At 33.4% G+C, this 14,210-nt stretch overlaps 1 protein-coding gene across 6 annotated transcripts in view; it reads right to left on the bottom strand.

Moving 5' to 3' along the window:
• Ift88 (intraflagellar transport 88) overlaps positions 1-14,210 on the bottom strand; it is a 123,031-nt gene that overhangs the window by 87,648 nt on the left and 21,173 nt on the right. For all 6 annotated transcript variants that reach the window (XM_076871954.1, XM_076871948.1, XM_076871950.1 and 3 more), the window contains 6 exons: positions 13,490-13,580; positions 12,559-12,663; positions 10,504-10,606; positions 9,747-9,861; positions 7,205-7,436; positions 5,243-5,313 (listed from right to left, as the gene is read on the bottom strand). In XM_076871954.1, coding sequence (XP_076728069.1) covers positions 5,243-5,313; positions 7,205-7,436; positions 9,747-9,861; positions 10,504-10,606; positions 12,559-12,663; positions 13,490-13,580 — 717 coding nt within the window. The remainder of the gene's footprint in view (positions 1-5,242; positions 5,314-7,204; positions 7,437-9,746; positions 9,862-10,503; positions 10,607-12,558; positions 12,664-13,489; positions 13,581-14,210) is intronic.

The following is a 14,210-nucleotide window of genomic DNA, read 5'->3' as shown; positions in this document are numbered from 1 at the left end:
TCTGCAGGATCTGTAGTGATTGTTTTATTCTCAACATTTGTAATTTTGGTCTTCTCTCTTTTTTTGTTAGTCTTGCTAGAATTTATCAAATTTTTTTTCAAAGAATCAGTTCTATTTCCTCTGCAACTTCTTGAATTCATTTATTAATTGTAATTATAGTTTTTTGGTGAACTATTACTATTAAATATGATCTAACTGTGGGTTTTTCATAGAGATACTTTATCACATTGAGGAACTTCCTTTTTACTTCTTGCTTTTTAAGATTTTTGTTTGGGTTTTTTGTAATCATGAAAGAATTTTGGATTGCACTGAATTTGCAAATAGATTTGGGGAGAAAATAGATATTTTCTATTGTTACTATTTTCAATAAATTGTTTTTATTCCTCTATAAGTTTTCTGGATTCTGATGACATAAATGTTAGGTCTTTTATTAGAAGTCCCACAGTTCCCTGGGGTACTGCTCATTTTTTTTATATTGGTTCTTTTTAGTTATACATGACAGTAGAATCCATTTTAATTTAATTACATAAGCATGTCTTATTCTAATTAGGAGCCCATTTTTGTGGATATACATGATAATAAGATTCACTGTGGTGTATTCATACATGTGATTGCAAAATTATGTCAGATTTATCCCATTGTCTTTCTTTTTCCTATCCCCCATCTTTTCCCTTCATTCCCCTTTGTCTAATCCACTGAATTTATTTTATTCCCCTCCCCCACATTGTGAGTTAGCTTCCATATATCAGTTACAACATTTGACCTTTGGCTTTTAGGGAATGACTTATTTCACTTAGCATGACAGTCTTCAGATACATTCATTTACTGGCATATGTCATAAAGAAATTCTTCTTAATGGCTGAGTTACACTCATACATTGCTGGTGAAACTGAAAATTGGTGCAACTATTCTGGGAAGCAGTATGGAGATTCCTAAAAAAACTAGGAATGGAACCACCATTTGACCCAGTTATCTCACTACTCAGTATATGCCCAAGGATTTTAAATCATTTTTTTTTTTTTTAGTCTAGTTCCACTCTACAGATTAGACTAGGTAATTTTTGTTTTCTATATTCTAGTTCACTCTTTCCTCTATCCCCTCTATTCTATCAATGGGTCTATCCACGGACCTTCGATTATCATATTTTTCAGTTCTAAAATTTCCATGTGCTGCTTGTTTATATCTTCTATTTCTTTTCTGAGATTCTGTTTGTTTTCTGAAGCTTTCTATTTTTTCCATGTTTTAAGCATGCTTATAACTATTTATTGAAGCCTTTTTATCATGGTTGTTTTAAAAATCTGCCAGACAATTCTAACATCTTTGTCATTTTAATGTTGCCATATAGCAATTCTCTTTTTTAATTTAGTTCAAGTTTTCCTGGGTTTTTCTGAGGGGGTATAACAAGTGATTCCTGATGGAGATTTGGACACTTTTATTATGAAAATCTGGACTATTTTAGCTGGTTTTCTTGACACCATTCTAACACAAACAGGAAGGTGAAAGTGCAAGTCTAGATTCCCCACAAAGACCCCTGAATCGGGGGGTGGGTGGGTAGGGGGTACAGCTTCCTGCTTCTGCTGTGCAGGGTGGAAGTTCCTGCTACATGGTCTCTACTAAGACCCTGGTGAAAAGTCTTGTTATCACTTGGCAAGATTAAAGGCTTCACTCTCCACTATACCTCCTTCAACATCATCCTAGGAAAGACTGGTAGGGATACTTCATTACTGCTGAGAGGGGTAGAATTCAGACTGTCTATACGGCAGCCACTGACAACAAAGAGGAATGGAATTTGTTAATAGTCTTTGAGGATGACAGTCCTGGTCCCCTGCCTAGCCTTTTCTGATATTATCCTTGTGGGGTATGGAGGTGCTTTTCTTATAGCACAGCCTCACAAAGGTGTGAGTCTAGGTTTACTTTTATTCAGATTTTGCTGGTGTCGGTGGGAGTGCAGCCAATTCTTTCCGTGGTATTTCTCTAAAAGTTGTCTATCTTGCTAGTCTACCCCCTGTCCTGGTTTGTTTGCTAGAGAAAACAGGCTTTTCTTTAGATTTTTTTTTTCCTTTTTTTAAGAGCACCTATAAGGATTTTCTGATTGTCAGTTCTTTAGCTCCAAGTCTGGGATGTTCATTACATCCCCAGGACCCTTGCTGATCTGTCCTCCTCTTTCTGCCTTTCTTGTATTTGCTTTACATATAACTTCCAGAGTTTTTAGTTGTACTTAATGAGAAGAACAAAAAAAAGGGCTGGGATTGTGGCTCAGCGGTAGAGTTCTCGCCTAGCACATGCAAGGTGCTGGGTTCGATCCTCAGCATCACATAAAAAATACAAAAATGTATATCTATTTTATCCTTCCAGAAGCCTCTCTTCAATTTAAAACTAATTCTTAAAGATTACTGCCCTCCATACATAAAATGAAGTATTATAAAAAGGAAGGAGATCCTGATATATACTACAACATGAATGAACCTTGAGGACATTATGCTAAGTGCAAAAAGCCAGTCACAAAAAGAAAAAAAAAATGTTGAGATTCAATTTACATTAGAACACTCAAAATCATAGAGAGCAGAATGGTAATTGCTAAGGGATGGAATGTGGGGGCAAAAAATGGGGAGCTATTGCTTAATAGGTACAGAGTTTCAGTTCTGCAAGATGAAGAAAGTTCTCAAGATCAGTCATATAATAGTGTGAATGTACTTAACACTTCAGATGATAAATTTTATGTTATATATTTTACCACAATTAAAAGAAAATAATTAAGGGCTTTCTACCATGTAATGTACTCCTAATTTATCTACTGAATGTTCACTAAATTTAAAATTTTCAAAATGAGATAGGGCTTGAGGGATACAGAAAAAGAAAAAAAGAAAAATCTGAGTCTCAAAAGAAAACCACGGGATACAGAAAAAGATACGACCAGTCTCAAAAGAAAAATGTTCACAAACCACAAGAATACGAAATAAGCAACTTTTTTTTGTTGTTGTTTTCCTTTTTAGGTGCTGGTGATTGAACCCATGGCTACTTTACCATCAGACTATATCCCCAGCCATTTTAAAAAAAATAATTTTTAATTTTTATTTTTGCAGTGCTGGGGATCAAACTCAGGGCCTCATGCATGTTAGACAAGCACTCAATCATGAAGCTACATACATTCCTAGCTCTTTAACTTCCTGAGTTACTGGGATCACAGGTGTGATTACATAAACAACTCTTTTTTAAACTCTTTTTTTGGGGAGGGGGATTTAATTCAGGGGCACTCAATTGCTGAACCACATTCCCAGACCTATTTTGTATTTTATTTAGAGCCAGAGTCGCACTGAGTTGCTCAGCACCTGAACTCACAATCCTCCTGCCTCAGTCTCCATAGCCGCTGGGATCATAGACTAGGCACCACTGCATCTAGCTTAAACTCTTGATTAAGAAAGCAACCTTGATAATCCAGCCCAATCTCTTGCCTACAAAAAGTTTCATGATATGAGGGCAATGCCCAAGTACTAGAAATATTGGCACAAAACTGCATAATTCTATCCTGACTCCACCTTTAGTCCGATTTCTAGTTACTATCTCTCTATAAAAATTAATAACCAAGACCAAGAGGGTGCTGATTCTCATTCTCAAAAGATGGCCCACATTCTCCCTTGAATGTATATTCCTTGCTTTACCAAAAGGGCCTCACTCTCAATACAGCCTCCATTCTCCCTTGAAATGTACCTCTGCTTTCCTAAATAAATCTGTCTGTGCCTCTAACAGATGCATCCTTAAATTCATGTTTGTCAAGAGCCCCACTCAATTTTGAGTTGAGGTACTCTTCTCCAAAAACTCCTTGGACTTTCTCCAGTGATAAAATTATACTTGGCAGAGACCAAGTACATGTGATATTGTGATAGAAATATATTTGGTATTCATTCTGGTGACTGGCAAAGAGCTCTTGGAATCTTCTGAATGATGGAAGTGTCTTTTGTTAATTATAATGAGCCCCTTTTAACCATACTTGACTTTATGTTAATGAGGTGACTTCATATTAGCCCGTAGAAAATTTCAAAATGGGGCTTGGTTGCCACTGGAATCAACCATACATATGATTGAAGAGTTGGAACTTTCAGTCCCACCCCTCAACCTCCAGAGGGAAGAGGGGTTAGAGACTGAGTTTCATCATCAAAGGCTAATGATATCATCAGTCTTGCCTATATATATATATATATATTGAACCTCAGTATAGAAGACCTCCAAGATGGGGAACACATGGAGGTACTCGGAGGGTGGCACACCTGGAGAGGATATGGACATTCTCATACCCTGCCCGATTCATCTCTTCCATTTGGTTATTTCTGAGTTACATTCTTTTTTTTTTTTTTTTTCTTCAGATTCACTGGGGATTGAACTCAGAGGCACACAACCACTGAGCCATATCCCCAGCCTTATTTTGTATTTTATTTAGAGACAGGGTCTCAATGAGTTGTTCAGTGTCTCACTTTTTGCTGAGGCTGGCTTTGGACTCTTGATCTTCCTGCCTCAGCCTCCCAAGCTGCTGGTATTATAGTTATGTGCCACCACACCTGGCTCTGAATTGCATTCTTTATAATAAACTGGTAAATAAAAACAAAGTGTTTTCCTGAGTTCCATAAGCTCTTGCAGTAAATTACTGAACTTAAGGAGGAGGTGGTGGAAATCCCTAATTTATAGCCTGTTGATCAGAAGTACAGGAAGCCCTGGGTTTGTAACTGGTATCTGTAGTCAGGAGTGGACTCTGAATAAACTCTGAGATCAGAACTGAATTGGTGAACATTCAGTTGGTAACTGAATGTTGGATCATTTATTCTTGATGTGGGAAAACCCCCTATGTTTGGTGAAGGAAGTACAAACAGATTATAGTTCCATATTAAAGGAAGAAAAGAATGAAGTAAATATATATTTTTTTCTCTCAGTCTTGGTATTTAATTGGGAGGCATAACAAAAATATGTAAGGACATAACTTTTTAAGTAATGGTGATATAAACCAAATTCCAATATTATACCAAATGCAGAGAGAAAGAGTAGGAATAAGTAAGTAAGAATATTGGGATCAGCATGAGAACTGAGATTATTTTGAAGGAGAAAAAGGAATCCAAAAAGTACTGAAATGGTAAAACAACAACACTATTCAAGAAATATATTGAATAAAACAAATTTTGTAAGAAACAATAAAATGCATATTTGATCATTTTAGAGAAATTAAAACTTCACTATCAAGAACCCAAAATATTACCTTTCACGTTCCATTTGCCTGAGATGATCATTTTTTATAGCTTCAATCACTAGGTTTGTATGAGGATCATCCTGAGAAAAGCAATTGAAAGAAAAAATTCAGAAATAAATGCTAAAAACTTGAATTTGTAATCAAAATCCCAACTAATTGTATAAAATGGAGAGTAAATAAATCTTTCAAAAATATTTTCCCTAATAAAATGCATTTTTTTTCCTTTTCTTACTTCCAATCACCTATTACATTCTCTAAGGAGCTAGAATACATTCTGAACAGCTGCTACAAGGGTCAGGCTAGAAAGAATAGGAACACAGAGAAGCTGTGGTGTTAGTATAAATACATGATTATATATTATAAATTTAAAACTCAAATATATATGCTTTCATGATTATCAACTCCTTAGTATAATCCATGCCATTATTTCCAATTGATAATACAGACAGGAGTTCAGGATGTAGCTCAATAATACAGCACTCGCCTAGCATGCACAAGTCCCTGGGTTCAATCCCTAACACTGCAAAAATATTTTAAAATGTGACTTTTTCACAACATAGATTCTTTTTTTTTTTTTTTGCAATATGAAAATAATACATAATTAACATTTACCTAGCGCTTACTATGTTCAAGGTATGATTTTAAGCATTTTGTAAATTTAATCCTTATAACACTACAAGGTAGGTCATTATAATTAGTACCATTTTATACATAAAGGACCTGAGGCACAAGGAAGGAGACGGAAGAATAGAATGGTGAAACTAGGCATATGGCTTGAGTCTACATTGTCTATGAAACTAAAGATATTATGCCATTTTAACCTATAAATATAGGTGATTTAACATTTTGACTTATATAAAATTTACATATAAAAATCTGGAAAATGTTTATAAAGTGTTAAAAAAAATCTAACTGCCCAGAATATAATTGAGTATTCTTTCAGTTTCTGTTCATGTGTAGGTGTGTATCTATCTGTACTTTTTCACCTAACACTATATAATATTCCCCTAGACCTTTAAAAATAAGACTTTTGAGAGCTGTATTTTGCTTTACTCTCAAATAAAGATAAGGAATTAATTTTTTTTCCACTGTTGACATAGTACAGATTTTTTTAGGTTTCTCTGCTTAACAATGATTTTTTTTTTTTTTTTTTTGAACCAGTGATTGAATCTAGGGGTACTTAACCACTGTGCCACTATCTAGCCCCCCCCCCACTTTTTAATTTTTTTATTTTGAGACAGGGTCTTGCTAAGTTAATTAGGGCCTTGCTTAGTTGCTGAGGCTGGCTTTGAACTTGAGATCCTCCTGCCTCAGCCTCCTAAGCTACTGGTATTACAGGCATGTGCCACAACACCTGGCTTAACAATGATTTTTAAAACATCAAAGGATTTTAGGTTCCACAGTCAAGCTGTTACTTTCAATGAATGACATTATTATTTTTAATACAATTCTTTTGGTCTTGACTAAAACTGTGCAGTATGTTTTAACCAAAATCTCTAGCCCTATTTCAACAGATCTAACTGAAATAACAAAATAAATATATCAGTGATAAAAAACATTAATATAGGTCGGTAAAATACTCAAGAAGTCATCAATTCTAATTTGCTCATTTCTAGAAACAGGAAAACACAGTTAAGTAGGAGATAGCTTTTTTTTTTTTTTTTAGTTGTAGATGAACACAATACCTTTATTTTATTTTATTATTATTTTTTTTAATGTGGTGCCTGGGATTGAACCCAGTGCCTTATGCATGCTAGGTAAGTGCTCTACCACTTTTAAATACTTAAAAAGAAAAATGTCTTTTTCTTTTAAAGTATTTTTTTTTAGTTGTAGATGGACTCGATACCTTTATTTTATTTATTTATTTATTTTTATATGGTGCCAGGGATTGAACCCACTGCCTCACGCATGCTAGACAAGCGCTCTACCACTGAGCCACAATCTCAGCCCCTTTAACTTTTTCATACTCACACTTGGTGAAATATATTTATCATCTTCATCAATTTCTAACGGAACAGCAATCAATTTTTGGAATGCCTTCTTCATTTTTTCTCGGTCTCCAATGGCAAAATAACTAAGAATTAGGTTGAAGCCTGCTTTCAGATTTGGTGCCATGCTCATTATATGCTCAAATGAATTAATGGCATCTGAATATTGACCAGTTTTAATAAATGTAACACCAATATTCTGCATTATTTTAATCCTAAACAAAAATAAACATAGATTAGCATTAAAAGTTTGAATTCTTCAGTATGGCATTCAAGCCATTCCTGTTTTTCTTTTCCATTTTATTTCCTTTTTATTTTATTAAAGCCTTATTATAGTATAGTGTACATAATATACATACCAAAAAGTTTGCTTATTATTTAAGTATGTGATTCAATGATTACTTCTATATTTACACTGTTGTGGAACTATAACCACATATTTATGTGGTTATAGTTGTGCCTATTAATAGTCATTCTCCATTCTGTTAGCCATAGGAAACCATTAATCTACTTTCTGTTTTTTTCTAAGCATTGTATGTAAGTGGAATTGCATGATATGTAATACTCTGTGTTGGCCTTCATTCACTTAGCATAATCCTTCCACAGTTCCTCCATATTGCAGCAAGTATCAGGACTTTGCTCCTTTTGTATTGTCAAATAGTATTCTATCCTATGGATATATACTGTATTTTACTTAACCATCGCCAACTTGATAGCTCTTTCAGTTATTTACACTTTTTGGCTATTATGATTAATGCTATTATGAACATTTGTGTATAAACCTTTGTGATAACAAACTTTCATCTCTTGGACATACACCTAAAAATGGAATTGCTGGTCATATAATATGTTTAACTTTTAAGAAACTACCCAAGTATTTTCCAAAGTAGCTGCCCCATTTTACATATGTAATATATAAGGTTTCAGATTTCCCACGATCTTCATACATACTTGCTATTTTCTTCATTTTGAATACAGCCATCCTAAAGGATGTGATCTGGCCTTATTTCCAACTACTCTGACATGAATTTACTGTTTCAACAAATTTATTCAAAATTAGTTTATCAGATCACAAATAATTACTCATCTCATAGCATTCTTTTTTCTGGAATGTTGTCCCTTTTGTCACTTAAGTAACCTATCTCAAGTATACCTATTTCCAAAAGTCTTCCTTTCTTTCTTTCTTTTTTGTTTTTTTGGTATGGGGGATTGAACCCAAGGGCGCTCAACCACTGAGTCATATCCCCAAACCTCCCTTTTAATATTTTTTGTAGTTGTAGATGGACAGAATGCCTTTATTTATTTTTATGTGGTGCTAAGGATCGAGCCCAATGCCTTACAAATGCTAGGCACTGAGCTATAGACTCAGCCCTTTTTTATATTTTACTTAGAGAAAGGGTCCCACTAAGTTGCTTATGGCCTTGTTAAGTTGCTGAGGCTGGCTCTGAACTCACAATCTTCCTGCCTCAGCCTCCTGAACTGCTTGGATTACAGGCATGTGTCACTGTACCTGGCTGAGTCTTTCTTGACCACTATTATTTTCGATATTTATTCCCTTGGCTGAATTAATACAGTACCATTGTCTCAATTATTGATTGTTAAGTATGGAAATGCCACCTAATATTATTATCTTTTTCTAAAATGCTCAAATTCTTGGTCTCACCTGAATTAAAAGTACCTCAAGCCTACTGTCATGTATAATTAAAAAGAATTAAAAAAAAATTTTTTTAAAGTACCTAAAGGGGGCTGGGGCTCACCGGTAGAGCGCTCACCTACCATATGCGAGGCCCTAGGTTCAATCCTCAGCACCACATAAAAATAAATAAATACAATAAAGATATTGTGTCCAACTACAACTAAAAAAAAATAAAGTACCTAAAGGGTACAATGTGTCTTATAAGCTAGATTTTGCTGATGATAATTAAATACCATGCAAAATTCAAAACCAAATGATTGTCAAAAGTGGCATTTATAAATAAATCGTCACAGAGGAAATGTCCCCTGTTCCTAGGGGAAATCATTACCTGTAAACATACTGTGTCTGAATATAATAGAAAATATTGGGGGAATCTGAAGTATTCCAACATCCTCCCTCCTCTTCTAAGAATCAAAAATAATCCCATCCTTTCACTACCTCACTCTCAAAATATAGAAACAATGTGAGGTAGTTCTAAGTTTCTAGACTTTTTTTCTAATCTGATACATTCTGTAGAAATGCTATTCTGATTATTTGTTGACATTAATTTGTATCATCGTACTAACCGCTTACAGAGTGAATCTCTATATTGGTCAATTAGCTTAGTTTTATTTCACTTGATCACAAACTATGCATTTAATCTTTAACTTGTCACTATACAAGTGTACACAAGTAGTCACAAGTGAATAAAACAAAATATTTCACAGATAACACAAATCCAATAACTCTCATATGTAAACACTTTTAACCACTAACCAAAGATCAGAACATCTACCTTGTTTCTGAAAAACAACACTTAAATTTTATAGTAATCTTGGTGATTGCTTACCTCATTTCTTTATGAACACTTGGGATTTGGTCTAAGGCCATTCGGTAGAACTTAATAGCTTTGGAATAACTTCTTTGTTTTAAGTAAATATTTCCCATATTCACTTTCAGTCTCCCTAATTAAAAAAAAGAATGTATAATATTCTTATTTTTGCACTTTTTCTATGATATTGTAGATGATCTTAATTCATATTCTCTGATGTTCTTAAGTTATAAAGTTTTAGACATTACCTAAAAATCTAATTTTAAAATAGTTATACTGTTTCATGTATTCAAACATTAGTTTCTGTGAGGCAATGAAACTTAAGATAGTAGATGTCTGAAGTATGGTTGGAAAGAAACTGATTTACATTATAAAACTGATGTTAAATGATGTTAAAAGGAAATGATATTCTGATAAACTTTAATATTGCAACTAAAAATTTATATAATATAAATGCTAAATATAAACTCTAGTCTATTGGGACATATTTACAGATGGCAAAGCATATTCTATAGGGATGCCATGGCTCATTCTACCTGTGGTAACAGAACACATTTTTTGTTTACCATTATGTAACATACTTCATACCAACCATATTTCTTCATTTGTATTTGTATGGATTTTCACATACAGTATCTCTAAGAAGGATACCCATCATAAATACAAATTTGCTTAGAGCATAGATCATTTCATTATAAGGAAGCATAAAGTGGGGAGACATAAATTAACACTACAAAAGAGTTATGCCTATTGGCAAAACTGATTATATACCTACCTGCATTGCTAAACATCTTGTTTTTCACTATAACTTGATAGGTGTTTAGTGCTTCTGCATACATTTCATTAGCTGAATACTGACTGGCCAAGTTGAAAAGAACCTAAGGAAGAAACAATGGCAAAAAGACATAATAATTATGTTAGGTCCTGTTCACTTCTGATCTGTCTAGAGATTTAAATCATACAACAAAAGCTGCTTATATCAAGATACTCAACCAATTTAGAAATATCTTACATCCAAATAAGCCACAACATTAAGAGATAAACAGCTGTCCTCTATACATTTCACTTAATTTTCTACGTACACTATTTTAACTAGTATTTGCCATCCATTAATAGCTGAAAGACCCACAAAGAATAGATGTATATTGTTAATGTTGCTGGTGATAAAAGAAATAAGCAAGATAAATGGATTAATTCTCTTTGTAAATATAAACTAAACGTCCCATGGAAATATCTTTTTTTAATATTTATTTTTTTAATTATAGGTGGACACGATATCTTTATTTTTTTATTTTTATGTGGTGCTGAGGATCGAACCCAGTGCCTCATGAATGCGAGGCAAACACTCTCCCCTGAGCCAGAATCCCAGCCCCCCTGGAAATATCTTAAACCCTAAAGTATACCAGGGAAGAATTTGCATAGTAACAGCTTTTATACAAAATTATAACTTAAGTCATCAAAGATATAGTATTTTATGTACCTACAGGTAAAAAAATTATCACAATAATTTATTGCCTGAAGATCTCATGGAATTTAAAAAAACTAACTAGTAAATATCTAGTATTTTATTTTATTTTATTTTTTTTTTTTAAGAGAGAGTGAGGGAGAGAGAGAGTTTTTAATATTTTATTGTTTTCGGCGGACACAACATCTTTGTTTGTATGTGGTGCTGAGGATCGAACGCGGGCTGCATGCATGCCAGGCGAGCGCGCTACCGCTTGAGCCACAACCCCAGCCCCTCTAGTATTTTAAAATTTCAAATTCCCCCTTTTAAATTAGTTTATTATATGAAGACTTTGCCCACTGACAAGGAATTTTTATACAAGGAATTCTTTTCAGAATAAATGTTTTGCTAGAAATTAAATATATTTTCACTACCCTCACAAAGCTTATCTTATTTATTTGAAATCCTTGAAAATCACTGATCCAAATGTCTACATTACAATCTCATTAAGATAACCATCCTGATTGAGCATAAATATTAAAAGTCTTCAAGACATGCAGCCATTGGATGGTGGGTTTACAATTACTAACTATTAAAAAACAATTAATTGAATAATTTAATAAGAGATCTTTGTACAAACTAAAAATGAGTGTCTCATGAATTAAAGATTATTATGTATTTGATTCTGGTACCTAAAAAAATCAGATTTTAAAAATAAAAGATAAGGCAAGGACTGTGGTTGTAGCTCAGTGGTAGAGTGCTTACTTAGCACATGTAAGGCACTGGGTTCGATCCTAAGCACCAAAAAAAAAATAAATAAATAGGGCTGGGGTTGTGGCTCAGTGGCAGAACGCTTGCCTAACACAAGCAAGGCCCTGGGTTCGATCCTCAGTATCACATAAAAATAAATAAAGGTATAAAAACAAATAAAATAAAGTTTAAATAACAGTACACATATATTTAAAAAAAGAGAGATAAAGAAAAAAGAAAAAAAAGACGTTAGTGGGGAGGGAAGGACACAGAAAGGTTATTTAACAGGTACAATGTTTTAGGTAGAAGTAAGAAATTCTGGCATGTTACTGAACAGTAGGGTGGCTACAGGTAATGATAATGTATTGTATATTTTAAAAAGCTAGAAGAAAGAAGTTTGGATGTTTTTACCATGAAGAAATGATAAATGTTTGAGGCCAATGTGCTTAATCTGATTAAACACTACACAATGTACACATGTATCAAAATATTATATGGTACACCATTAAAATGTACAATTTTTATATTTTTATGTATCAGTGAACAAAGTTTTAAAAATATGTAAAATAAAAAAGGCTTTTGGAATCCATAAATCTTGGCCAAAATAATTTTCTTTGCAGGTATTTCTATACTTACAGAGTACGTTAAATCCAAATTGATATTTTCTGGAGTTGTAACTTGTTCCCGTTGTCTCACCAGGACTCTCTCTTTTCTTCCTGCATCTTTTGCCTTTTCTAAGGCCTGAAATCAGATTTACACTTTTTAAAATAATTTCTGGGCATTTATCAACTTTCATTCATTTGGGAATTATCAACATGAAGCTTGGCTGAATTCATTTTCCAACCTCAGATTCCCCAGGATGCTTCTCTACTCAAATAGACTTTCCTCTCTACTCTTACATTTAAAAAAAAAAAAAAAAAACCTAGAATATTTGTTTAAATGGAGCTCACCATCACCGAATTGTGTCTGTGGTTTTCTGAGAAAGGAGGAGAGAATATGAAGGATGAAATGTAAAGTATACTTGCACCAAGTCAAGTCTGTACCTTTCACCACCTTTTGAGTTTGACCATGCCTACTTCCCTACCTTTTCTTTCTTCCTAATTCCTACATTTTTAGGTATTTTAATTCAATTTTGTGAGGAAGGAATTTAAGTAAAATTTTGTTTCTTATTTAACATTCTTTGGGAGGCTCAAAATACAAGTGAAAGAATAACTGCTGCCTAATATTACAAGAGATTCTTAGGCTGGCTCTAATACTACTCAGAATGTCAAGAAGCTTTCATTGATTTCCACATTAAAATTCAATAAGAGACTTTGCTTTTATTAGAAATAAATAAAAATAATACCAATTGTATAAGCAATAAAGTAGGGTTTTACATTGAACATTTCTAATAGTATGCATTAATCTGATAACTGAGTCACAGAAGTTATATTTACATGATAGGAAAATCAAAGTAATGAGAACAAAGCAAATTAAAAGATCAAATTTTGAAAAGCAGAATTTTAAAGAGCAGACATATATCTCTACATACTTCATAACTTCAATTCCTATTACTTTGTGAACTTACCAATTTTAAGTCTCCACAACTGTTAGCAATACAGCTTTCTTCTACCAACTCATTTACTTTCTTCTCTAATTGTCTAATCTTTTCTTCTGGACTGTTGAAGAAAAAAGCAAGTGTAATTTAAATCATTCAACTACTAATATTTATACTAAAATTGCATTTACTTTTAATACTGTCCATAACATGCTCTTTAACTTTAAGAACAGTGGTGCATACCTATAATCCCAGCCATTCGGGAGGCTGAGGCAGGATGACCTTGAGTTCAAAGCCAGCCTCAGCAAAAGCGAGGCACTAAACAATTCAGTGAGACCCTGTCTCTAAATAAAATACAAAACAGGGCTGGGGATCTGACTCAGTGGTTGACTGCCCCTGAGTTCAAGCCCAAGTTACCCCCTCTCCCCGCAAAATAAAACAAAACAGGTGACAGATATAAGACAAATGTATAAATGGCATTAAAGAACAAATGTATTGCTGATTTTGATAAATATACTATATAATTAATTATTCATAATTATAATAAAATAGCTAACATTTATTTAGTACAACTCTATTAACATAGCAAAATGCTTTACCCTAATAATTTCATTTACTCCTCATAACAGCACTTGACACAAGTACTATCATTATTTCTATGTTACTAAAAAGGAAACTATGTGAAATTTAAGTATTTCACTCAAGACTGCAAAACTAGTTAGGTATGGAGCCAGGATTCAGACCCAACTAG

The sequence above is a fragment of the Callospermophilus lateralis genome, chromosome 12 (assembly GCF_048772815.1).
Source record: "Callospermophilus lateralis isolate mCalLat2 chromosome 12, mCalLat2.hap1, whole genome shotgun sequence".
NCBI lineage: Eukaryota > Metazoa > Chordata > Mammalia > Rodentia > Sciuridae > Callospermophilus > Callospermophilus lateralis.
This window is presented reverse-complemented; position numbering and strand designations above follow the sequence as displayed.